This window comes from Chiroxiphia lanceolata, chromosome 15 (genome assembly GCF_009829145.1).
Source record: "Chiroxiphia lanceolata isolate bChiLan1 chromosome 15, bChiLan1.pri, whole genome shotgun sequence".
Classification (NCBI taxonomy): domain Eukaryota; kingdom Metazoa; phylum Chordata; class Aves; order Passeriformes; family Pipridae; genus Chiroxiphia; species Chiroxiphia lanceolata.
In genome coordinates, this window is record NC_045651.1 from 3,013,974 (window position 1) to 3,041,939 (window position 27,966).

At 41.4% G+C, this 27,966-nt stretch overlaps 1 protein-coding gene across 5 annotated transcripts in view; it reads right to left on the reverse strand.

Moving 5' to 3' along the window:
- Positions 1-27,966, reverse strand: part of LOC116794237 (protocadherin alpha-C1-like) — a 96,626-nt gene that overhangs the window by 13,175 nt on the left and 55,485 nt on the right. For all 5 annotated transcript variants that reach the window (XM_032702770.1, XM_032702765.1, XM_032702769.1 and 2 more), the window contains 2 exons: positions 26,432-26,490; positions 24,176-24,264 (listed from right to left, as the gene is read on the reverse strand). In XM_032702770.1, the coding sequence (XP_032558661.1) occupies positions 24,176-24,264; positions 26,432-26,490 (148 nt within the window). The remainder of the gene's footprint in view (positions 1-24,175; positions 24,265-26,431; positions 26,491-27,966) is intronic.

A 27,966-nucleotide genomic window follows, 5' to 3' on the forward strand; every position in this document is an offset into this window, starting at 1 on the left:
TTGTTATCCTCAAGCGAGTTCTTTATTTAAAAGTGAACTCTACCAGACAGGTACACAAAATCCTTTAGCTGACCTACTTTGACTAGTTTGTCACTAAACTTCTGCAAATTCTCCTCCTCTGAAAGCCAATTAACTAAACACTGTCCAATGCCTATTTTGATCCTCACTGATATGGCTGTCAGCCAGCAACCTGCTCTTAAAAGAGGTCTGTCACTGTAACACCTTCCACAGGAAGAGGCTGTAAAACTAAAGATCCCACAGCCCTCAAAACAGACCTTGGCAGTCACAGCCCTCTTTCCCTTCCACAATATATATGTCACATTAGCAGCTTCCTATCATCTCCTGTTAGGATCACATCCCATTATTATTCCTTTTCACTGATGTGGGATGAATGGAGATAATAATATTTTGCATCAGTTAAAAAGGAATCTTAATTAAATGTGATGAGTAAGTGCTAATACAATATGATAAGCCCCCTGGATAAGTATGCTACACAACTCCTCTCTTTTTCAGAATCCCTTAAAACATTCTTCAAGAAGAAAATGGAGGTGACCTTGCAAAGTCTCCCCACATCCCTTCTCCTACTGCAGAAATAGGTTTGTTTTTTCAAGTGGTTGCAAGTCCCCATTTTTCTTAGGTTGTAGGTAAATCTAAGTACTGTGATCATTTAGAGTCATCTAGGTCTTTAACCCTTTAAAGCAGATTTTTTTGGTGCTGATGAGATGAACCAGCCTGACTGCTCTGGAACTCTGGACCTACTGTATCATGGAGTCAAGCTTTCTACCTGTTTGTCCTCCCCTGCAGCTAAAGGTTCTCTCAAAATTGAGCCACGTGATGAAAAGTCTGCATTAGGTTTTTCAAGGGATATGTACAGGTGTAGTTGTCCTGAATTTGACAGATCAAACACCAAAAACCAGCTCTGGCTGGTTTAAATGTGTTTATGAACCTCCTAACTTGTTCGGTGCTTTATTCTACTTGGTCACATAAACTGAAATCAGGTGATGAGCTGTAAAGGCCATATGATGCTGATACAAAATTTAACAAAGAGATTAGTTGAGGGGGAGGATAATAAACAATTAGGGAATATTAAGGTATGGTTATCGAAGTAAGGCTGAGATCAGAGTTGGCAACTGCTCAAAATGGATGGTACCACACTGCAACAGCCATTTTAACAGCTGCAGATGCCTTCGTGTCTTGTCTCTTAGACTACATTCTTAAATATTCATCAGATGGTAAGTATTAAGTCTGGGAGGCTCCTGGATGCTTAACACTTCCATCAAGAGTGGGCAGAGCTATCTCAGTTGATTTTTGATTACTATAACCTTTTCAGAAAAGAGCTCTCATAATCCCAGTTTAAGAGTTAGTAAATGATGTGCTTTATATTTCAACTGTTTTTATTTTCATTTTACAGCCCCAATAATGCTTTAAGAGAAGAACTGTTCCCTCAGTGGAAAAACTGGAGAAATGGCTCAGACTTGTCCTTCCATGGATGCTTTACATTATACTCAGGAACTGCTCATTTGCTAATGAACTCTCTCAAGAAAGGCTCAAACAGTTGTAGTAACATATCAGAAACTTATTTATTTAATATTCCTGCCATTTCACTTCTCTGAAGGAAGTATTAAAAATGGAAGAACTGGCTTGAAATGAACAGGATGATCAAATCTGGGAAGTGAATTATTACACACAGACTGTAATGGATGTAAAATGGACGTCTGAGAGCAAAGAAAGGGAAATTAACTTCATTTCCACATTATTGCTTAATGGAGGCTGACTTAGGAAAAAATCCTACCCTGATTAAATTTGAGAAAATCCACATTTCTTATAGCTGTGATTCCTTTAAATGAGGAGGCAGGGAGAAAATCAAGGACAGACTGTATCTGGATTGATAGCATAGTTATTTTCCTTCCAGGAAACATGTCATATTCTCAGGTAACTAGGACAAGCTGTCAAAGAATAGAAACATTTAAAAGATCTTAGTGTTCACAAAGGCTAAAAGGTGATATTATTGCTTCTTGAATCCTTCACTTCAAAAGGAATTTTAAATCACCATCTGGTGGGACCTACATGTAGAGTATTTAAAAACTATTTTAACATTGAATTAAACTTTATATTTTTGTTTTCCATATTGTAGTTGTGTGTATTTTGTACATACATTTAAATATAAAATTGGGTCATTCATTTCTGTGATAGATGAGGAGGTGACTGATTTCTGGATTATTACATATCAGAGTCTACTTTCCCAGCACCTTTCCTCAGTCCCATCACTACCAGCTCAGGCCATGGTTTAAAGGGCTTGTTACATTATGAACTCTGGATTTGGAATAGTCCCTGAGTGGGTCCTATGTCCTGGTCCATTTTGATCCATGCAGACCACTCAAGTTCAGAGTCCTGGCGTGTGGTGCAGCTCATGTATGACAGATCATGTGATGATAAATGTATATTCCTGCAACACCAGGGAACACTGTTCTCCCATGTGGGGATGGCAGTGCCAGAAAAATCAATTCCCCCAGCAGCCCTCCATCCCTGGAATATTTAAGGACAGGTTGGATGGAGCTCTGACAAACCTGGTCTAGTAGAAGGTGTCCCTGTTCATAGCAGGGGGGCTGGAATAAGATGATCTTCTTTGTCTCTTCCAACCCAAACCATTTTGTGATTCCCTGATTCTGTGTCTCAGCTTTGGTGCATGAGGTGGCCACAGCAGCAGCTTTTCATTGCAAAGGTGTGAGACCAGCATGTGTCAGAAGGGGAGCACAAAGCCAAAACAGCTTCATTCTCAGACTCTGCAACCTGACAGTTATAGGAAGGGGGATTTTTTCCAGCTATTGGAAAAAATTGGAAAGAGGTGGGGGGAAAAAAAGGCAACTTCTGCAGCAAAATGTCGGCTGCCTGGACAGCAGCAAGAGCTGCCATTCATTAATCTTGATGTGCCTTGTCCCACTAAGCACTAAGTGCAAATGGCTGTGATCCTTAAATTGCTTCATATGCTCTCTATGATCCACAACTGCAGCACAGAACCTCACTGCAATGTATTCCCTCTACACCAGACTTGAAGAAGAAATAGCTCGGGGTAGCCAGCGGAAACATAGACCATGACAACAAGGAGAAAAAAGCCCTATTTATATCTCTTCCTGCTGACACATGGAATAGCACACACTTCATTCAAGCATACACACAGCTGCTCAGTGGCTGGAATTTCTGCAGCAGCTTAGAGGCTGGAGGAAGTGTAGTCAAAGCACATATACTCTGTACCGAGGAGGAAAGAGAGCAAAAGGATGCTTTAAAAGGCTGTGCTCGATCTAGTTCATTCTACTCATGAGGGAGGCACAGAATTCTCAATTTTATATTCAAAAACATGTCTGCATGTTTCCTGAAACTGGCACGAATATTTAATACCTCTTCTTCTAAAACCAGTATAATCCTGCAAGCAGATCTTCCACAAGCAGCTATCGACTATTTTTGCCTCAGCAATTATCCAATTTGCATCTCTAGTCAAACAGTGAACAGGCAAACAGATTTTTATCTCTGTGTCTGAGCAAATCTGCCAGTGGCTTAAAGCTTCAAGTGTCACTCTTCAGAAGGGGACAATACCTGGAGAGAGGACAAATATTTAAGCTCAGTAGCAAAGAGAAGGACCCTTCATCAGGAACTGTAGTAAGAGGACAAGGAGTAAAGGCTTCAAAGCGAAAGAGGGGAAATTTAGGTTAGATACAGAGAAATCCTTCCCTGTGAGGGTGGGGAGGCCCTGGCACAGGTTGCCCAGAGAAGCTGTGGCTGCCCCATCCCTGGAAGTGTCCAAGGCCAGGCTGGATGGGGCTTGGAGCAACCTGAGCTCATGGGAGGTGTCCCTGCCCATGGCAGGACATGGAATTAGATGATCTTTAAGGTCCCTTCCAACCCAACCATTCTGGGATTCTACTGACATGAGCCATATAGCCTTGCTTATAATACCTGAGAGAATCAAACAACAGAAATGAGTTATGATGGGTTTAGTCTTTTCTTTTTTTTTTGCAGAGGCCAGAGCTTTTCCTTTGGCACATATTTTTTAAAGATACAAACACAATTAAAAAAATCACGAGAGGGAAAACCAACAATACATCAATAAAACAACTGTTTGCTATCTACTGAAAATAATGTGTTAATTGCTCAGCTACTCTCTTCAGAGCCTCAGACTTTCACCAAAATACACCAAATGGTGTCAGGTGGGGTGGCTGCACCTTTACTGAAGGAACTGAGATAAATTCATTGACCCAAGGCCACAGTGAGAATCTTCTGTTTTCCTTCCACCCAAAGTCTCCTGTTTGCCCAACTATGTCTGCAACTGCACCCAAACCTGCAGAGCTTTCTTAAGGCAAAGCCCACTTCTCCCCCCTCCATAAATAACTTAGGTATCAGCTCATACTTCTCTCAAATATCCTCCCCACAGCTTTGATTTCATGCTGGTCTTCAGTGAATCACCCATTTCCTGCCTCCTAATCCTCAACTGTCACAACCCTCTCTGCAGGTTTTCTGCTGCTCCTCCAGGTAATTCTGCTTTGGGCTCAGTAAAAAAAGCTGCATTAAGATAGAAAAATGCTGAGCAGGTGGCACTGCCACAGTCTAACACAGAGAGAACGGAATCAAGCTTGTTCCCTTGTGGCTGCTGTATTTTAATCACAATTAAATAATGAAAGAGCATAAACTGAACCTGGATTTTCTCCTGTAGTTTTTTCTACCCATGTGGGATTTTTGTGTCTCCAGTCTTTGCAATGCAGGATCATGTCAGGCCCGTTCATCCTGCCGGGTCACTTTACTTAAGTATCAGTAGTTTTGTGAGAATCTCAGGTTTCACATGGGGATTGAAAAAAGGTGAATTTTGGCTGCTAATGCACTAGAAAGTAAATAAAAGGAAGTCACTTGAGGCTTAAGTTTTGAGTGTTTTGGCAGCATTAGGACTGGTCCAACACAATTTCATGGTCTGTTTATCCACTCTGTTCTCTACACCATCATGCATTTAATAACAGGTGCTTTCCCTTACCCAGGCATCTGTGACAAACAGAACATGTTATGCATATGCTGTTGCTGCAGAGAAAGCAACCACCTCCACAAATCTAATTCCAGTCAATGAAGAGCTCATGTCTGAGAACCACAGAACTGAGTAATCAATAACCATGCTCTGCAAGACAGAAGAATATCTTCCCATGGCTCCCTTCAAAGCTGTGCACCCATTTCTGGGTTGTTTTTCAGTATTCCAGGATTATGCTGCTTCCCTAAAGGCTGTGCAGACCAACACTGTTATCCTGCATAACTGTATCTGGCACTTGACCTGAATATGTTTCTCCCAATTAGGCAGTGACATTCTCATCTGGAAACTCTGTTTGTACATTCAAACTGTTGTCTCAGCACAAAGGTGTACCTGAATTATTCTGAAAACCCAGCTGTGTGATGCCACCTGTATCTCAAAACCTTTAGTGATTAGCATCACTTGGAAGCTTTCACCTCCAGATTCCAGAATCTCCTGCACTTTATTCCTCCCAGCCCACGTGTTACAAAGTGATGAGTCTCTGTCGAGAGGTGGGAGGACAAATTCCACAGCACAAATAACAATTACATCTCTTTCCCTAACTGCCAATCTCAGCAGGGAAATGAAAGACTTATTAACACCTAAATAAGAAAAAGCCAGTAGCTGTTAGCCTGGATTCTTCCAGGTCAAAAATGAAACACAGCAGGTCTGCAGAGGAGGTAGAATTTCTGCCCAGCACCTCTGAACAGGAGACCTCACTGCCAGGTGCAACAATTTCCCCCCTTTCACAAATGCTAAATGTACCTCAACATCCAAATATCCTCCTTATTTTAATCCATGTTGTATATTTTTCATATTTACCAATTGCACAGTCTCAGATCCTGTTTCCTGTATGGAAAAAACCTGCAACAGCTGCTTCTTTTCAAAGTAAAATAAAAGGCCATTAAAAGCAAAATCATCTCCTGTCTCCTCAGTTCCCCTGTGAAAGCAGGACTTTGTATAAAGACCAGAAAGCAAGTTCTGCTCTCCAGGAATATCTGTTCACCAGTTTCACTCAGTATCTGAGCTGACCTCAACTATTAACCCAAGGTATGAAGTAAATATTTGTGCTTCCAAAAGTCACAAAATAGTCACAAAAATTAATACCATGGAATTAACAAAGCTCCACGTTTTACCAGCAATTAATCTGAAATGCAAAATGGCCAGTTCTCTCATTTTGTGCGTGCTACAGGGTGGCTGCTGCAGTTTTTGAAGGCTCAAAGGCTGCTCCAGCATTACATAATCAAAGAATTAAACAAAATCAAATCTATAATCCCTATGGCTTTAGGAAAAGCCATGGGAAGGGAGGGGAAGGAAGAAAAAATAATCAAACTGATGATATAGAAAAAAACAAACAAGAAATTTAATTTTTTAAAAATCAGATGACCTTTGACTACTGACCTCTGTGCATGGGATTGGTAATAATTAGTTTTCATGGATCTTCTCAAGTATAATGTACTGCACAGCTCAAAGGAAAGGTTATTGCTGTGAAGCCAAAATGGTAGAGCAAAGATTTAACTTCTATTTTCTCCAATTCCTAGGCTGCACCTCAATAGTAGATGTACAGCCAGTCCAATACAATCTTGTCCACTTTTCCTAGAATCCATCAGCATACTACCTAAATCCCAGGCAGTAGAATCAAAGACTGACAAAATGTTGGGGAAAAAAATTATTTGGTCTTCCAGGCACTGTGAATCATTTAGGGAAGACATCAACTAGACTGGGTGATTTACATTCCATAAGTGAGCTAAAAATAAAATTTAAAAAGATACAGATAATTAGGAGTCTCCAATTAGGAGTCTCCAATTAGGAGTCTCCTTGCCACAACCTCATCCTTTTAGTTCTGGAGAGAACAGCCACTTGCTTGAGCAGCACAGAGCCTCACTTTCCACAGAAAGCACAACATAAACATGCATGGAAGATTTTCACTCATTTCCAGGATTCAAAAGAAAATCTGGGGCTCTCCCACAACAGTAACTGGATAATCTGATTTTTTTCAGCACAAACAGAAAACAATGAGATCTCACAGAGGTCCAGGTCTCAATGATCTTGGTCTAGGGCTGCTCCTAGAACAGGAGAGGCAGAAATAGTCTGTGCACTGCATGAACCACAACAGTTCAACAGTTTCATGAGGAAGGGCATGACAAAACTAGGCTGAAACTCCTGGCCATCAACACAACTAGCCATCTCTGCAGGGGGAACCAAAGCTCCTGCTCTTGGAAAGGAACCTCCAAAAGCAACAAGGCAACTGTGGCTTGGGAAGGACAAGCACCAAAAGCTGTGGTTCAAGGAGAACAAAATATAAGTATCATGTTTGCTGCTCCACAGTCAGATATTCTGTCCCCTCTTTCAAGTCAATGGTAAGGATGTTAAAAGCAACAGCTCAGCGTATGAAAATAATGCTGATGACCTGACAGTGGGATACAAGTGCATGAAAACAGCACTGGTACTTCAACAGGATGGTGGAAAGAGAGAGGGAACTAGATGTATGTGGATTACAGAAAAAAATTATGGCCATGCAGATGGAGATTTCACCAGAAGTGAAGGATCAATACATAAGGATCTTCTCTATTCTGAAAAACCATCACAAAACATGTAGCTAAAATGGTTAGTAGTGCAGGAAGGAGAGTGGACACAGGCAGGAACTCCGAACTATGAGGTTTTACTCTTTCAAGAACCTGATCTTGCTGCATTACTGCAAGTTAACAATCTGAAGGGCTTCCAGGATACGGGTAAGAAAGTACAGAATTCAAAAAGCAGCTGCTGATCCTATAAACTGCTTACTGCTTTCTTGTCCTTTGGCTTAGGCATGTCCATTCAGGCCCTCAGTCTCCTGTGGACTAGTGAAGTTTTCAGATGTTAGGTTTATTCACTGTAGGACTCCTTCTGTGTTCTTCAGGCCAAATTTTCCTGGTTTTGGGACAGCTTTAACCTCACTTAAATACACTGTAAAACTGAATCTACAGTGAAAGGGAGATAGTTGGCTACATACTTCCTACACATTTCTAGGGTATGATTCTGTGATTTTTCTCTAGGCTTACTTTCTTATCCAGTAAATGGTAATTCAGTGCCATTCAGATGTCTTGGAGTTCCTCTATTATCTGCATATATCAATAAAATTTTTTTTCAAGCCCTAATGCCCTTAAGCACTTACTCCCAGAAATGCCTTCCAAAAGCTGAGACAGTCAGCTCGTTCTGCCTGACAGAACACAGTCCTTGCACCACAATCACAAAAGACTACCTTGGGCAGCTCACTTGTCCTCAGATGGTGGAAACAGCTGATATTTTTATCAATGGGTTGTCAATAGTGATTCTCAGCTTACCTGCAAAATTTTAAATAATTACTTGGCTGTGGATTTGCTTTTCTAATTTTAGCAAATATAACAATTTCTTTTCTTCACACTGTTCTTTCTACATGGTATTACTACAGCTGATGGCCATCTGCATTTCAGTAGTTTCAAGAACAGTGGATTCTGGTTTGACTTCATCTTGCTCTTAGAAACATATCCTCAGGGGGTGTGGGAAGGGGAGGAGGAACACAAGATGAGTTCTCCCTCCTCTCTTGTGAATATGGTCAGACAACACTACACCCACATGCAAGGCTTACTCTGCTGTGATAAATTCCAAGTAACAGTGTCTCATGCTTAGTGGATCTCATCTCAACAGCCTGGAACTGCCCACCAGCCATTAAATAGCTTTGATAATCCAACACAAGCACTTGGCCACGTTCTCTTATCAGCATCACTGATTATATTGCAGCCAGCAGCACAATCCATCTGAACTGGAACTGGTCACTGATCAGGCTGCCCAGAGGGCAGCTGAATGCCTGGCAGCACTTTCTGATGAGGATATCTACTGGGAATGTCTGGATCTGCTACATCATACCATAGGTGCCATCTTCATCCTACCTTTCCACGGTACCATGAGGATTCCTGTACTTAGTTTGTTTTAGGCTGGATGGCTACTGTATCCAAACTTAAATCTCTTTCCATCCTCAGTGTCACTGTTTGTCTTTCCCAGCACAGGGCAAAGGTTACAGTCTTAACAAAGAACTCAGAAGCCATGGGCCTGTGTATTTTCACTTCCATCTACAACACAGATGTCAGCATTTCCACATTTCCACAGGTTACTCGAATAATAGCGAAAAAGGAACTTGGTGAACATGATTCAGCTGATTGCTTTAAGCTATCTGCTTGAGGAAGTGACAAACTAAATGTAACACATAATTTTTCTCCATCAGACTTTTCTTGAGCTCACAGGTCGGTGTGACCAGCTGGGATGCTATCACTGACACCACAGGAGACTAAAGTTGAACCAAGAACTCATCCTCTGGTTTTTTTCCTGATTTTTAGTTTCTTATTTGTCTAAGTTGTTACAGCACAGCTGTAACTTATTTGTGTCTCCTCTCTAATTCCTAAAATCAGCGTCTCAATACTGGAGTTCTGTGATCTTCAAGCAGATTTCTATTCAATATTTTAGTTCATAAATACACTTCAAAGCCAACATATTTTAGAAGAAATAATTTTGTCAGGGGGCTACTATACTTCTCAAATCCCTTATCAAATGCTTTATTATTCTTGGACTTAGTATCTCTCTCATTGTTTGTGTTTTACTTACTTGGATAATGAAAGTCCTTATCTATCTTTTCACTATCTGTTCCAATCAACTCCACAACAAGATCAGTTCTTATTTCCTCTTTGTACCTTGTTTTCACAAGCTTGATTCTCTACAAGCACAACAGTCCTTTGTTCTGGACATGCAGTTCTATGCCTTCACTCTGTGGTATCCCTAACCCTTTCTGTGCCAGTGTTAGTTCTCAGCAGCAGCTAATGGAGTTGAAAATTGAGTTTTCACAAGCCTTTGTGGGCAGATCTGTTCCCTGAACCAGCTAACTCTGAGGAGAAACAATGCTGATTTGAGAGAGGACTGGAATATATGACAAGAACTAAAAGAAAAAGCAAAACAAAAAATCCCAGATTTCATAAATGACCTGGATTGGAAGGGATCATAAAGCTCATCTGGTTCCAACCCCCTGCCATGGGCTGCCACTAGACCAGATTGCTCCAAGCCCCATTGTCATGGTTTGAGAGCCCCAAAATCCATGACACCCATCCAGCCTGGCTTTGAACACTTTCAGGGGTAGACTTAGATGGGTATAAGCTGATATTGAACTACACAAAGCCCATCTATGTATCCTCACAGCCTCCCTGAAATGCAGGCAAGATCTTCCCTGCTTCAAGCCTCACTATCTTCCCTGCCAGCTGCCTCCATGTTTCTTGGAATATAAGCTGGGTAAAAAAATGAAAGTATTCCATGCAGGTCCAAACGCATCCTAAAGTTGAAAACTAACTCTTTCAAAAAATTAAAATTACTTGCAGCAAGCCTGCAACACAGGCAGGACTACTGGCATCAGGACAGAGATCACCTTCCCAATGCTTCCTTCAAACTGCTTTCTGCAGCCTCTTTCCATCCTCCACAATTGTGGTTCACCACCACCAAGGAAGAAAATAAAAGAGAGGAAGAGCAGCAAAAACCATCATGCTCATGATATCTGTGTGTTACAGACCAGGGATTTTTATTTTGGTTTCCTAGCAACTCTGAAGGCCCACTCTGCATGATTTTGCACTGAGCACCAGATAACACAGGGTTGCTGCAGCTCTTATCAGAAACGCTTCAGAATCCTTTACTGCCTCTTTCCCCCCTTTAATGTACAAGTGAAGTACAGTCTAAGGCTGCCTGGAAGATTAATTAACACCTACATTTTACTTCTACCTACATTCCGTTCTCTGATGATTTTCCACTTCACATGAAGAAATGGTGAAGAGCTCTTAAACTAGTATCTAATCAAATTAATCAGGGGAAACGAACAAATGGAAAGGAGAACCTGCAGATTAGAGTGAAGTTATCATTAAACAAGATCTCCAGCCAGAGCTGATCTCACATTGTAGCCAAGAAGGACCCAGATGCACTTTCTACAATGTCTGTTGAAAACACTTGCCATCTGGGAAGAGTAAAAACAGGAAAACCAGACAAGAATAACAAGCTTAATTCTAAACCTCGACGAAGACTAAGCTTTTAAAATTATATTTGACATAGGATTTGAAGATTCATAAAGCTGCATCAGGAAACAAACACTCAGAGCATCAGTATTTACGGCTGGGAATATATTTTCCACCGAGAACACAGACAAAGCCGGCAGAAACGCTCTGGGCTCCTCATCTCCCTGTCTAGCCAACGTGCCTCAGAGAAGATCAGAAGTTGACCTGCATGGATTTAGTCTGCATGACCCACTGGCCTCCCTGCCAGGGCTGCCAATTAGCTTCAGTTGTGACAGTGTTTTCTCCCACGTGGCAACTTGCCAGCGGGGAACTGGATTAAGATCACCAAACCACTTGGCCTGTCAGCCCCGAAGGAAGTGGTTCTCTTTGCCATTAACAGGTCTTCTGGAGAGGTTCAGCTGCAGTTTGAAAGCCTGTGCACTGGGATGGATGGGCTGATTTACGGCGTGGAACAACAGAAATGTGCATTGTTCTGTCTCCAGACTTCACTGCTGGCAATAGTTTTACTGTGTAACTGCACCTGCACTCTTCAAAGGGGTAAAGGCAGGAATTCAGAGTGGACCACAGCATGTGTGGTCCTTGGGAAACTCCTGTCACCTTTCTTCCCCCACAGGAAATAAGTTCAATTAAAAGCAAAACAGGATGGTCATGGTGCTTTATTTCTCCCAGCCAAAGTCTGGGAATAAATGAAGCAGATAATTTGACACTAATGTTATTCATTTATTTTAATTCTTCTGTTTCCAGCTACACATGTGGGAGACTGCTACCTACTTAGCATAAATTTGCAGCAAGATAATAATCTACCAAGAACAGGTAATTTTCACCATGAAGAGATGACTTTATATATGATAACCAGAGAGAACAAATCCCCTGGAAACCAAAGGAGTAGGGTGGTGCTGGCACACTCCTCTTGCTGATAGTCTGTGCATGCTGCAGATCCAGGTTACTTTTTTGAGTGAGCTTATCCTCTACATGTGACTGAACACATTTGACTCTGGGCATTTGGGAAGGACACTGATTACCATTACAGTCTGTCTGCTTATATTGTCTGAGATGACAACAGGAGCAGTTTGAAATGGTACTGTGAGGACAAAGTATTCAGTTGCTGCAGTTATTAATTATGACCACTTAAACACCACTACAGGCCTGCAAGTTGATTTATGGCTAAAACGACAGTCTCTTGCTCCTGGGAGCACGCTGGATCGTGGAAAACAAATACAGCACAAGACAGTGAAAAGCAGAGAGCAGGGAGGAGGAGAAATGTACTTTGCAACCACAAATCTTGAGATGTGTTTAGTGTCTAATGTTCCTTGGTAATGAAAATTCCAGTTTGGATTTTGGTTCCTAAAAGCAAAGCTGTACGGTCTGCAGGCAGAGTCTGAAGGAAAGCTGGGGGAGGAATTGTTCATTCTGCATTTTTCAGTATTATGATAGTATTTTTAATATATATTTTGCCTTTTTTCACTCACTGTCTTTGTTCAAAACTCCTCTCATTTTATTCTGTCTTACAACATTCTTTCTAATGATTATGTGAAACAAAAATATCAGAAAATTTAATCGAGGGAACCAAAGAAAGCTCAAGACTTTCCTGATTGTTTTTGAGCACAGGCTGGTTTCTGGATTTTCAAGTGCCTCCCAAGGTATCAAAAATCTGAATGCGAAAAAAACCACTGAAATTACTTGAAGATCAGAGCTTGCCTCTTGGAAATCACCAGCTGTTTCTTTTTCAAGGTTTGAATAACCTAGCTGGAAAAAGCAGGACCAGGCAGTAGGCCAAGGAGGTGGGGTTACAGGATAAGTAGGTATAACCCAAGGCAAAATCCCTTGGCCAGCTCTAGTAACCACAGGGACAAATGCAGAGAGGGAAGGGCAGAGGACCTCTCTTGTCCTAAATTGTCTAAGTGAGCCTAAGGAGATTAGCTGCATAATTAGGTATCTAATTAGTGCCACTCCCAGCCGGGGCAGTGGCCTTTCTTGTGTGTGCTTTAGTATTATACACCTGAGGTCTGACCTACAAATGGAGTTTGAACTCCCTTTGCAGCCCCTCAATTCCCACCTCACTCTGTGCAACAGGACAGCACACACCACGAGGGAGCCTGTGAGTCCACTGACACAGGGTTTGCTTGCCAGCCAACAAATCTTGCTTCTTCAACAACTCCTTTTCAGAACAGTCCAAAAACAAGCAATGGGAAACAGGCACAAGACAGAAGTGGGACACTAACAGCAAATCACAGAAGGGCTTGGGTTGGAAGGGACCTTAAAGCCCACCTAATTCCAACTCCCTGCCATGGGCAGGGACACCTTCCACTAGCCCAGGTTGCTCCAAGCCCCATCCAACCTGGCCTTGAACACTTCCAGGGATGGGGCAGCCACAGCTTCTCTGGGCAACCTGTGCCAGGGCCTCACCACTCTCAGGGAAGAATTGTTTTCCTAACATCCAATCTAAACCTATTCTCTTTGAGTTTGAAGCCATTCCCCTTTGTCCTACCCACTAGATGCCCTTGTTCTGTTGAAGCACTTGTTCTGTTCCTAGTAGCAAACTCCATCAAAATATAAGCAGTTTAATTTCATCATATTCAAACCACTACCAGTGAATTAATTCTGTTCTACCTCCAGTCTCCTTGATATCTTTGTTGTGGGATGAACTGCTGCTTTTAACTGTTTTGCTCTCGACACCTCTTTGTACCTGATCCCAGCCCTGCATGCTGACTGGGCTCCACACAGGCTGTACCAAGCCTCCCTTGTGTTCTCCAAACCTGCCCTGTCTACCTGTGCAAATAGAAGCAGCACAGTCCTTTTCTCAGTATAAACACATAGGAACAATTTCCACAAGACCACAACGGGTTTGTGGTATGTTTTGTGTTTTTTTTTTCCTCCTAATCAACCCATTTATTTTGCTAGCTGCATGTGCATGCTAAGAGGGGATGCTTTTAGGGATGGCTGACTGTAATTATATAAGACAAGAGCAGAGAAGCTGCATTGAGATTCATTCCCTCCACAGCCAGAGCCCTGATTTTCTGAGAATTAAATCCCCATAATGAAGGGGCTGCCTTTGCGTGCTGCTACTGCTGTTTTACATCTCTCATTACACCCTCTGAGTGCACACGAGTAATGACCAAATGAATTCAGGGTTTAGCTTTTGAAGTAAATTCAGTATCTCTGGATCAACGTTACATAAATAGTCAGAATGTGTGCTGGAAAAACACGCATGGTATTGCCTTCTCTGCTTTGTGCAGCCCTCTTCTCTTCTGGCAGTCCCAACAAGACAAGGATATAGCAAAGAGATCAGAGAGGTGCAAAAGAAAGAAATCATAGAATGGCTTGGATTGGAAGGGACCTTAAAGATCATCTAATTCCATGTCCTGCCATGGGCAGGGACACCTTCCACCAGCCCAGGTTGCTCCAAGCCCCGTCCAGCCTGGCCTTGGACACTTCCAGGGATGGGGCAGCCACAGCTTCTCTGGGCAACCTGTGCCAGGGCCTCCCCACCCTCACTGAGAAAAATTTCTTTCTAATATCTCATCTAAACCCCCTCTCTGTCACTTTGAAGCCACCCCTCCTCGTCCTGTCACTCCAGCCCTTGCGAAAAATTTCTCTCCAGTGGCCCAGAGGAAGGTGAAGCAGCCTGTGCCAGCCTCTTTAAAAGCAGGACTTGGGAGCTGCTAAAGGTCAGATTTCACAGCAAAGGGCCTACAAGCACTGCAGTGAAACATGAGGGCTGAAACAACAATTGCACAGTGCTCAGGGTGCCCTGACCTAATGGGCTCTCTGTGGCTCAGCAGGCTGGAGAGGAGCAGGGAAGGAGAGCCCTGACCCAGACTCACAACGCTGTTATTCTTTGCTCACTCCTGCTGCAGTGAGAGCATTTTGGGCCAGGTGGATGCTGATAAACATCCCCATAGAGTGAGAAGAATAATTTTAATTTTTCTTACTTTGTTTTTCCTCGTTTTAAACCAGGAAAATGATCATGTCCTTTCCCTTGTGTTCCCAGACTTTGTATGCCCTGCTCAGGTCAGTGGCCAGTTCCTCAAGGTCAGGTTTGTCTTTTGCTATTTGTATGGGATTTGTGTAGCACCATCTGACCTGAGAGGCACTGCCACACTACAGCATTAACAGCAGACACCGAAGCAATGCCTGGTTACAAAAATAAACACATGAAAAATACATTTATGACCCTTGTGTACAGCAAAGTGCTGCACACAGGCAGACATCCATTAAGGGAAGGTTCAATATCACAGAGTGGTCTGGACTCCCTCAGCCTCTTCTCTCCTTCCACTGCTTGCAATATAAATACATTCCAGATCAAAATTTCTTAGAAACATTCTTATTTTACCCATGTATTTTCTATCACATAGTGAATTGCGTATTGCAAGACATAACAGGGTTGAAATTCCTCTGGGATCATAAATATCATAGGTTGCTTTAACATTTGCTTGGGTATGTTTTCTTCCTTAAAAAAAAAAATCTAAATAGAATAAAATTAAGCCCACAGAAGCAGAGAAAGAGGAAAAAAACAACCCCCAAACCATGCACACAAAAGCAAGGCACAACAGGGAGAAATAATGCAGCTGTAACCTCAAGTGGAAACAATTTGATTACCATCAATTCCCTGAAGTACTGACCAGATAAACACTTGTTTAGTTTATAAGTTCTGACAAGATCACAACCCAAGGTAGTACAGCTGCAAGGGAGTGATTTTTCTATTTATTTATTGGAACTGCTGAGAAAATAATAAAGATGTGAATCAAAATCCATGTCTTCTGTGTAGCTACAAAATATTAGCAGTAGGCAGACATGGCAAACTCACTGGGATTGTTCTCAAAGAACTACATGCCCAGAGCTATGGACAGTTGCTTAGAATTGAAAATCGGACTTCAATTTATTTACAAAATAATTTCCTACCAGATGTCTAAGAACTAATCACATCATCTGGCAAACGTTGTATTTCCTCTCTCTTTTTTCTTTTGTTCATTTAAGAGAAACATTTTTATTTTTTAGGTGCAAATTTATCCTCCATTTTGAGGAAGCAAAGAGATTATTATGGGACAGGATGAATCAAGCAGACAAGGGGTTATTGCAGTTAAAATTTCTCCTAGTGCCTAAATATAGAAATTAGAGCCAGATAAACTGCTTTTGTAAAATCTCTTTATCACTCCTTAAAATGACAAAGTCTTGAGCTGCAGCAGCTTTTGTCCATAGTTTCAGAAGACTTTTTTCAGATTATTCAGTCACGGAAACCCTCTAGCCTTTTGCCCCCATTACTCTTATTCCTGGTTTCAGAAATTTTGCAGGTCCCCTGTGTTATTAATATTCAGCTGGAGTTATCAGTCTTACATGGACCTTCAAGAAATCTGCACTGGAATAACCACCCCATGTGGAGCTCAGAAGTTGGACATGGTCATCTCCAGATGGGAGAATTCAACAACTGGCTCCAGTCACAGACAAATGTGACCCAAATCCAAAAGGAAGGATGCACACACACAGGGGCTGGACTGAACTGTGAGATACACAAATGCATTCTGCATTGCCTGGGCCTGATGAGAAAGGTTAATTCTTCTCACAAATATTTGTAGTAGGTGAAATCAAGAATTTGCCCTAATATATATGAAGACAAACTCTTCCAAAACCATTCTCTTTGATAGTCAGAATGAACACAAAGTCTTACTCAAATTCTTCAAGACAAACAGACCACACAACTTAGAACTTTCCAGCACTAGCTTTTTCCAAGTTCTGCTGAGTCCTTCCTTTTTTTCCCTTACACTGAGTCTTCAAGGACTAAGATATCACACACTATTAAATCTCTCATCCATGTCATCTCATTTACTTGGTACACTCTGCTGAAAAATAATGGACCCCTTGATAAAGATCACAAACACTATTTCAGGTCAGTCATGGGGTGCTTGCAGCAAAGACAAAAAAAAAACAAATTAAGAGAAAGTAAATTTAACTCTAGGCAATTCATTACTGCAGTTGCTGTATAATATGATCTATCACCCCCTCCTTTCTTTGCTCACTCAGCTGAACAGAAATCTAAACTAAGCAATTAATTTACCTAGTCATGACTCCAAAAATTGGAAGCCCAAACTGCTGGTTCAACTGTAGTCTGGATGTGGTGAAGCAGACAAGTTCTGGTCAGAACAGTCATCAGCTTTTAAAAATAATGATCAGTATGTCAAGCTGCATCTGTCATAAAAATATGTGGGGTATTTGACATGTTCTTTTGAAAAATCGTTTTGATTTCAAAATGCTGTTTTTCAGCCCGAGCAGCATTTGAAATTCTCAGTCCTCCTGAGCTTCCATCAGGCTGTCAGAAATGAGAAGCACTTATCCCTGAAAATTCTTAGTTCAGTATGAAATATTGAAAAGGTGATGTGGGGCCAAGCTGGTGATCTACATTCCAGCATTCCTGGAATAACAACACAGGGGAGACACAGTGGACAGATGAGTAGAGAGAGACCAGAGTCATTGGATGAAAGGAATAAAAAAGTTATGAAGAAAAATAGGGAAGAGAGAGGTGCCTGCTTGGCAAACTAGACAGGTAACAGGAAAGGGGTGAAAATGGAGGAAGGAGAAGTGGAAAGGCCAAAAAAGCAGAAAGTATGCAGGGAATATCCTGGGAATAAAGTGTTCTGTGAGGAGGGGCAAAACTGAGGACTGCACATCATGTTGAAGGTCTCAGCAACCAGGAGGAAGAAACTTGAGAATTCAATGACCATGATCAAAACACGAGATAAAAGGAAGGGATTTATCCTTATGTGGCCCTTGCAGAATATTTCTGTTTCATTACAGTGTTGTTGCTCTGCATCTACAAGAGAAAACTGGCACAATTTCCTTCCCCAGACTCCATTGAGCTGACAGACACTGCAGCTTCAAATAATTACTTTAGTGTGCTTCATGGGGCTGATTTTTTTCCATGATACAAGAGGCTGTGAACCAAATCCCTATGATAGTTTCCTATGGAGGCTTAGGAACTGATAAGGACCTTAATTTTGGGAATTTATTAATCACTGCCTTGAAGACTAATTTTCACGAGAAATCCAAATAATTTGGCTGTTCTGTATTTTCCCCACTCTGTCCTTTAGAAATATTACACAGTGTTTCTTAGGCCACTTATGGTATGAATTTTAGGGCTGGTATTTTGATTTGTAGGTATTTCTGGTTTTGAAAGTTCAAATTATGAAATTCCATAGAAAATTGGTTAGTAATTACAAAATAGAGAGGGGCTATAGATATACACAGCTGCATTTTCTAGCCCCTTCCACTTTAAACAGCTGCAGCATTCTGCAACAAACCAGGAGCCCAGTTTTAGATTCTGGGTTGCTAATTAGTTATCATCTTTTATAGTTTTAATCAATGAACTGCTAAAGCTAAGCCAGAGCAGTGTCCTCTGCTGTTCTTTGTAAATTAACCTTTAACAGTCTCCAAGAAACAGCTCTTTCAGTCTCTGCACAGTCTTTGCAGTGACTGCCTGATGAGTCTTAATCAGACCCTTTTTCAGTAGATCAGGAAGGTCACTTGAAAAAGGTGAATAGAAACTCACTGACATTTAGAAAGAAATTGTCCTCCACTTACAGCCACAGTGTAAAGCTATAGCATATGAAATACATTACAACTCAGGCCTCATCACTTTCTGACTTAATTTCTTAGGCTCCTTGTCTTTCAACTGAATTTTTAGAAGACTAATTCAGAGTCCAAGAGCCTTATGACAGTTCTGTGGGACCCTGGGAGCTTCCCCTGGAGTGTAGTGCCTGCAACAGTGAGAGTCAACCCCAACCAAACAAATGTTATTCATTCCTTCAGTGCTGGTGTTACACGGATTCCAAGATGGAGACAGATCAAATCATTATTCCATGAAAAGAACAACCAACTGCAGTGCAGCTTTCTGTCCCACTCATCACAGTCCATTACCCAGCCTCAGTGGGTAACCTCAGCCAATCTCCTTTCCAATGACCTGTGCTCAGTAGTCACTTAAAAATCCACATTGTGCCATTCCCAATGCTATCTGCCTCCTGTAGACCTTCTAATACGTTTTCCAATTGTTTCCCTCTACCAGATCCTCTGTGTTCACCTTCCTGTTACAAGGTTTTTCCTGGTGTCCCCTCTCACACTCTTAGATTTCTCTCCTCAGACCTCACCTGCTACACTAACACTGTATTTCTTATCTGGGCCCTTCCCGCAGGGTTTCATTGGCACAAAGTATCTCTTTCAGATACAATATTCTCATTTTAGTAGGATTTACTTGCTCGACATCCAAATCAGTGCATGAATCACAGAATTGTGTATATCACAACTTACAGTAGATAATTATAATAATTTCTTCCCCTGTCAAGGCAATCTTGGACGTTTTTCTTAAAATTCTCACAAGAAGTCCTTTCCTTTCTTCAAAGCTTTCCCACAGTCATTTTGTTCACAACATCTACCCCAAACCAGCAGCAGAAAACTCACTAGAAAGAATGACTTTACCTTTCAGATAATTTTGCTTATTTGCCATAATTACAGTTGCTTCACACTCAATTTTCAGTTTTCATCACTTATTCTACACCTCACGCCCCACCAATGGACCTCATCTGCATTCCAGCTGATTGCAGCAGGAACCACCCTCTGAGAGCACATACATCTCTTTCAGAGCAAATGCAGTTCCCAGCATAAATCCATGGCAATCTGACAATATAGAGGCATGGAATATCCCTAGCATGGCATGTGTGAAAAGGTCACAGTTAGGCAGGAGGTAAAGAATGGCAGGAAGAACTGAATAAAACCAGGAAAGCTGTGAGAAACACAAACTTCAGAGGACAAACGTTGAAAGATTCAGACTCAGGCTGATGGGATGCAGGGAGCTCTAAATACATAAAGACTCTCTTGATATGTAAGCATATATATACATGTGTGTGTGTGTGTGTGTGTGTATATATATATATATTTATATATATAGCACACACAGTCCTCTTTAGACCTAGAGTTGGTCTCTAGGTTTCTTGGTTCATAGAATCATAGAATACCTTGAGTTAGAAGGGACTTAAAAAGATCATCCAGTCCAACTCTTGGCCCTGCACAGACACCCCAACAATCCCACCCTGTCCCTCAGAGCATTGTCCAAACCCTCCTGGAGCTCTGGCAGCCTCGGGGCTGTGCCCACTGCCCTGGGGAGCCTGGGCAGTGCCCAACCAGCCTCTGGGGGAAGAACCTTTGCCTGACATCCAACCTGACCCTCCCCTAACACAGCTCCAGCTGTTCCCTCAGGTCCCATCATTATAATATTCCCATGTCTTTTCAAGCAGCTATGAAACCTACAGCTAACCTGTCTCTCCTACTTATGTCCCTTAAGGAAAAGCAACCTATATTCCTATTGCTGTTTACTTGGCCAGTTCAAGGGATAAACATAAGCACCATGAATGCCAAGCATTGAGAACTGTCCATGTTGGGGTCAGTAGATTCTCACACAATATAATTAATTGCTTTTCTCATAAGAGTGCTTAAAAAAACAAGGCTATCACCTCTCTTTCCCAGATAATTACCTGACAACAGGAGACAAAAATTACAGATGTACTTAGAAAAAATGTTACCACTGCAAAATCAGAAGTACAAATTAGTGTATTTTAGGATGGCATTTGCCTAGGTAACTTTAATTCAATCCCTTGTGCATCTTTGTAGGGCTAGACACTGAAACCCTAATTTTTTTGAAGTCAGTGGGCTATTTTGCCATGGACTTCAGAGATGCAAGTATTTCACCCACAGCTTCACCTACACACGAATTTCAGATGCAGATTTTATCATGAGATCCTTTCCTCTGTTGTTTCCAGAGCTGTCTGAATGGAAGTATTTTATTTTCCCCTCTCTCTACAATGGTGTGTGGCCCAGTGCCTTATTTACTGCACACCCATAAAGCCTACATTGAATAGAGGATTTGAAATTTCTCATGGCTGTTTTTCATCATAAAACCTTGTTATTCTCCCGAGTCTTACATGTGCTATTAAAGCATCTTTAGACTATTTTGTGAAGCACTTGCATTAACACTTCTGTTTTGTAGGTTGGAACCAGGAGAAAAGATATGCTAAAGCTCACTACTCTAAATTCTGAATTATGCATAGTTCTGATTTATTCAGAAATCTTCAGTGTTTTATCTCTAGAGCAGTTTCTTTTCATCTTAGTTTCTGTTAAGAGCTCCCACCATTTCTGCACATTAAGCTCCATTTATTCTGAGTTAAGCAAACAAAAAACAAAGTTCACTCAGAATAGTGGTCACCTATAAAAATCCTGATAGAATTGCCAAAACTGCTGAAGGACATGGAGCAAAAATCAGAAATCTGTCTGCATTCCCTGGACTCACTATACAACCTGTGGGGGACAAAAAAGATGCTCCAGAGAGCTAAACTCAGTGTCAGAAGGAGTTTGAGCCTCTTCTTGTCACACCTCACCTGGAAGTTTCCTGGCTGCAAACCTGCAAACTATTGGATTGGTGCATAAGAAAATGCAAAGACAATTAAAAAATGCCAGATGAAAATTCACTGTCCTTTGCATGGGTGACCTATGCAATAAAATCAACAGGAGTGCTGACAGTCAAACGAGGACCAGGCTTTGCTTGGGCAACACATATCTGCTGAAAAACATGGGATGTTTGAGTTCAGCTACGAAACAGGAACTAAGGATTTACTGATTTAACCCTTGACTTGTTCATCCTTCTCAAAGTGGTCCTATGACATCATCTTTGAATGCTCTTTAACTCTCACAAGCATCTGATCCGTGGCTTTTCTGGATTGTTAAAGGAAAATAAATAGTTTAGTGACAAACTGATTTGGATTTATTGACTAAACCAACTGCATGGAGGGTGTGTGCACAGAGCAGACTTCAAAGTGGTTTCTAGTAATCAGAATTAGGGATTTGCAGCTGCCTCAGTATGCTGCTGATAACAGAGATAAACAGCTTATCTAGGAGTCGTTCTGGACCAGGGGTGCTCCATTCATATGCAAATGTATGTCCACTTGTTGGCTCAATCGACTGCGATTGACCCCTAAGGAGTTAAATCTTTTCTGAAAACCCTCACTGAGTATGTTAAAAAATATTACAGGTCTTGAATCTAAGCAAAAAAACCCCAAACAACACCATTGAAAGACATATTTGTGGGAAACCTCAGATAGGAATTTAAACAGTGGTAGTAATTTCTTAAAAATGTGATGTATTGAGGCTAGGAATGGTAGGACAATCATTAATTCTGAGATTTCCCTATGAAACACCTGTTTGTTATTAAGGATCAGAGATATCTGTAGCTTTTGCTTACACAGTGGAAAAGAATATTATCTGAAACTCACAGAAAACCAAACCAAAAACAAACAAACAAACAAAAAAAAGGCCTAATTAATGTTATGTCAGGGTCACTGTTCTCTTGGGAGTGGACAAAAACCAAATGAGTCTTCATTGCTCAAGTGCCTCACTGCACCCTCATGGAAGGAAGGAGCAATAGGAGCCAGGGGTTACTGCTGGTCCTCAAACAAAGAGACCTTCAGGTTCACAAAGTGAACTTAAAATGCTAAAGCCCAAAAAAACAATAGCAGGGAAGAGCACAGATAGTGGAACAGGGATCTGGGACCCAAATGCCAACGGGCCTCCTGAGAAGACAGGACCATCCTACCCTTTGCATCTACATTCAGAGGCTTGGAAATCGTAGTACCAGCAAGGAAACATCTGGGAGAATATTTGCATCCAGACTGAACTTGGTTTAAGGTAATACCCTAAGTGCTCAGTCAAGGATGGTTAGTGCAGCTGAAAGCCTGAGGGAAGCCCTTGCAAAGGTTAGAGTGTATTTGTGGTGACATTTTCAGATGCAAGCTCAACAGTCACACACCCTCCACAACATGCACAGGCTGTGTCTTGCTCCAAAGTCTGCACCAGAAGGAAGGGCACACAAACCCCAGGTAATTATAGCCTAGGGACCCATTATATGTTAAATTAATTTTCAAATCTGTTTCTGCAAACAACCCTTCCACAACACCCCTGCAGGTTCTGCTGGGCACCATTAATTGGCTGATGTTTTAACTGTGATTGCAAATCCTGATGTTGCTCCTCAGCCTTTTATCCAGGTAAAATTCCCACTGAAGACGAAAGAAAAGTTTGCACAAAAAAAAAGAAAAAAAAAAAAGGATTAAATAAAGCATCTCTCATATCTTTTCTGCTAGAGATTCCACTTGTCAGCATTTGAGCTGCCTCTGTGATATGAGCACTGCTCCTCATTTGAAGCTTGGACTGACAAAGTTCACAGAGCTGCCATACAGGGCTCATCAACCTATGCAGGGCATCCACCAAGTTTACAGTTCAATTTGGACATGACTGAAACCACTTATCACATCAGTGATGGGCTACTCCACTATGTCTCTATATTATTCCTGCTACAGCATAAAAAAATGAGAATGTTTTATTGCCTTCCCTGCAAAACATACATGTTTTTTTCCTCTAAACTCAATGAAGACTTTTACCAATTCTTATTGACCTCTGTGAAGTCATCAATCAGTGACTGAGTCAATGAAGCTACATTCTAAAACATGGGGTTTGTCAGTCATTTTGACAAATAAATAACAGTTTAGTTTCCATCACCGTGTATTAGGGAGTGAAAATAGCTAGCAAAAAAATTAGGTCTGATTTCTCCACAGAAAATGAAAATGAGAAGAGACATTCAAAGAGACTTACTGGGTTCATAAAAATAACAAAAGGCTGATAAGCTCCTACCCCAGTTTTACTGTTCTTTTGAAAGTGAGGACAAATCAGCTCTACAGTACACACACCTCAATACACACATCACAACTGAACCATCATTCCATTATTCCATTACACAAACCAATAACCTCCAAAGGCAAGGTCAAAGCTGGGATCAAGGATTCTTATCTCCAGTGCTCATCTGAGACTGAGTAAAGCAAAAGATGTATGTTATGCTTTATTGTTCCACTCTACTTAGATCCCACAGATTAATTTACAAAAACTTCACTCCGAGGCACGAAACAGAGGGAAAACTAAGATGGGAGCATCAGGAGGTCAACTGCAGTTAATATTAGCTCCTCACAGGTATTCTGGATTTTCACACCCTTACCTGCTGTAGCACTGGAGACTGTTGGCCACTGCTGATCAGGCCCTCCTGGTCCTCCACGCAGGACTGCTGCCTCTTCCATATGGACAGCACTGGATAGGCACAAATCACAGTCAGATCACACAGTTCCCCCCTGCCCTGGGCTTTAAAGCATTTCCCTTTCTCGCTGCTCTTCAAGTTCATAAAACTGTCTGTCACTGTGCAGCTGCTACTACAGATTCAGCAAATTCTGCTGGAGCACAGGAGAACCAGCTGCTTTGACTTGCAAAAAAATATCTCTGATTATTTACTAAAACCCAGTTGTGGCATAACCTATAAAACAAACATACCTGCAAGACACTTTGCTCTCACTGATTGGGAGTCTCTAATAAAGAAGTTACACACCTTTGCTGTTATGATCTATTAGCATTAGAGCAAATGATAAAAAGTTGGTGGAGGTAGTTCTGAGCTCCTGTCTTTATGCTATTTTAACAGATCCCACCTTCCTGGGTTACTTTCAGGAGGAAAAATACATTTTCTCAAATGCAGAAACTATTACAGCAGATTTTACAGTGTCACATCGTGAGTGCATGAAGGCACCAATTTTAACCTTACATGGAAGGAAAAGAAAAAAATCTGCTACTTCTAACACAAAACTAGGCATGTATTTATATGCAGTTCCTTGGAGAGACAGGATTCAGTGACTGTGTCCCTGCCTCTGCTCATCTGCTTTTCAGCTCCCTTCCACACTCCCAGCTGGACTTCATGGGCAGTGTCAACCAAATGTGGCAGATCTCAAGGGTCCTACAGGTACTAAATTCCTACAAATCTTATGAAAAATCAGCATTTTATCAGCTGAGCAAGGCACACGGGCTCAGAATCTGAGATTTCAGATAAGGATGGGGGCTGCTGATGTAGGAGAACAGAGGAACACATGTGATTTCCCAGAAAGCCTCCAACAGCTGCCCTTTTTGTGGGATGAATTGCTTTAAATAAGCTCTGACTTTTCATTGATTTTTCAAGTAACTTCAGCCAAGACCTTGAACTCTGTGTAGAAAGGAACGTGGATCCACAGGATCATGCTGGGAATACACAAGAGCATGTCTGATAAGGTGCTCAGATGGGCAGAATTCCTGCTTCAGGATCCTGCCCCCCCACACTGTTCATTCACTTTGCAGTAAGTGGTCAGGGATTACAAAAAAAATTGAAAGTCACAGAAGGAACACAAAAGAAAGAAAGCAGTTTCCCAACAGGCCACAGAGTCAAGCTTGCTCTGCCTTCTTTTCCTTCTGGTCCCTGAGGTTTAGATTCCTTTTTACAAAGCAGCTCCAAGTCAGCTGGGAGTCACTCTGTGCCCTTACCCATATGAAGCACAGTATGACTGAATTTAAAATTTCAACCCTATGAAGATTCTTCAGCCCCATGGATAATGGATAAAGGTGATGCCTACAGTCCCATTGCACCAACAATTTTTGGAAAAGCAAACCATCCTACACTTTCTAATGCCACTAGAAACTACTGCAGCCTTATGTTTGCACCTAAACCTGTACAGTTGTCTTATTAATCACATCAGTTTACACATGAATATAAAACCAGTTCTCTAATCTGCTCAGAGAGAGCAAAAATACTGTTTGATTTAGGATCTACAAAACCAACTTGGTAATAATTCTCTTTTTCCAGGTGTACTGAGTAGCAAATTATAGCAGAGACTGCTTGCAATATTAGGCAAAAGATTTTCAAAGATGTTTAAAGAGATTTGGACAAAAGCCTCACTTGCTGCTCTGAAAATCCATATCATATCTTCAAAAAGTCCTTTCAACTGCATTAATCTTCTTGATTGCACCATGTGGTTAACAAACCTGCTGCAGGAGCAGCTACTTTTATGGTAATGAGTAAAAAGAAAATGGAAAACACAGCGGTGCTGCAGACTGCCTATTGAAACATCAGCACTGATGATTACAGGCAGCTTTAAAATAAACAAAAAGTATATAATCACAATTAAATGATTCAATAATAGGAGCAATTATGCCTTGACAATCAATGTATACAAAGGCAGGAGGTAAAATAAAAATAAAAAAGCACAGACCTACAGTGCTGCAACAACAGCAAGTCAGACTGACACTGGAGCACTTGGAGATTGGAAGTGACAGCAGCAGAACTCGTGTGCTTTCCATCTCAGCATGGATAACATCAGTCTGGGGCATCAGAGGAACCAGAGTTTGTCCTTTTCACAGAGGACAAAGACAGAACTCCCCTTCCCTGGAGAACCACCACACGTACCTTTGCATTCCTGCCCTCAGAGATGCAGAATAGCGCCAGTCCGGGTTGGGGTGTTTTGGCTGTAGAAACAAAAGCCCAGGATAACTCTGTTAGTGTCAGTTAAACATGCTAAAAAGCATATGCATCTGGCTGATTTTGCCAGCAAACTCTACGTGGATCTACTCAGTTTTTATGAATTGCCAAATCTTTCTATAAATCTAAAGAACCTTTCGAATGGGCACACAGGGAGTATCTCCGTAATAAGCCTGTTTGAATGCCAAGGCCTTGGGCTAGAGATGATCTCTGTGGAACATTTAATGCTGAAAACTGGTGGGCAGTTATTTCATACATTCATCAACATTTGGGGCATAGGATTAAAAAACCATCATCATAAATCCAGAAAACACATTGTTTGTTTACCTGATAAACCGGGGACACTCGAACTCCTGCACTGAACATCTTCTGCTTGAGGGTGGGTAAATGCAGCCCCTCCTGAAGGGGACATGTGGGGCAGTGGCTGCTGTGAGGTGTCTGCTAGAATTTAGAGGACTGTAGAGGACTGCACTGGATGGTATCAGACTTGCAGACTGCAGCAAGTCTTTTATTAGCGGCAGATATGTTCTTCCATAATACCAAAACCTACTAGATCCTCCATATTCATGAGAGGGCATAAGAGGTAGAAGGGGAAAACAGCCAGCAATATCCTTTGACCAACAAACCTCAGCACATGCTGATGTGCTGCAGAGTGACCTGCTAAACAAGGAGATAATGAAGAAATCCTCCGTGGATCAAAAATTGTTCCAGAAAATCTTGTTCACGTTGTCAGGGGACCATCACTATAATTTTCAACTACAGCCAATGAATGCAAACTCAAGTCTCCTAAAATTAAGGACCTAAGGACATAGCAAGGTTATTTCTCAGGATGCTCAAAACATTATTCTGTAGGTGATATTGCACTCAGTGCTTAAGTTCAGGCACTGGAATTCAAAGACAGAACTTATGTCCAGAAACATAATGGACTACATTCATTCCTGATGTGTCTTGCACACTGCCAAGCACACAAATAATATATGACAATAATGGTTTAATTCTCTTCAAATTATTGGAGGCAGATCAGAAATGAATTTGGCCCCATTACTTGAAAGAGAAAAAGAAAGTGTTGAATGTTCTGAATTATTTAAAGCCAACTCTGTCTTTCCTCTTGAGGTTTGGGGTATGCTCTTCCCTGGATCAATAGGTTTTATTCAAACAAAAATGGAGCAATTACAACTTACAGTATCACTCTATCACCAACCTTCCCAGGTCCAACATCACTCAAGAGTGAGATGCTCTTGGATGATGCACACACTAATATTCTTTATGGTCTGAGTTACACAAAAGGGAGGAGTCTGCTATTTGCAACCACACATTAAACATCTGTGCTAGCAATTTCCTTCCCATTTAGCCCCCTGTTCTCTGTCATGCTCAGGTTCTGCTGAGTTTAGCAGAAAGTGGTTTGACAAGAAGCCCATTATGCATAGTTCTAGTATTTTCTGATTAATTCTATTTTGGCACCA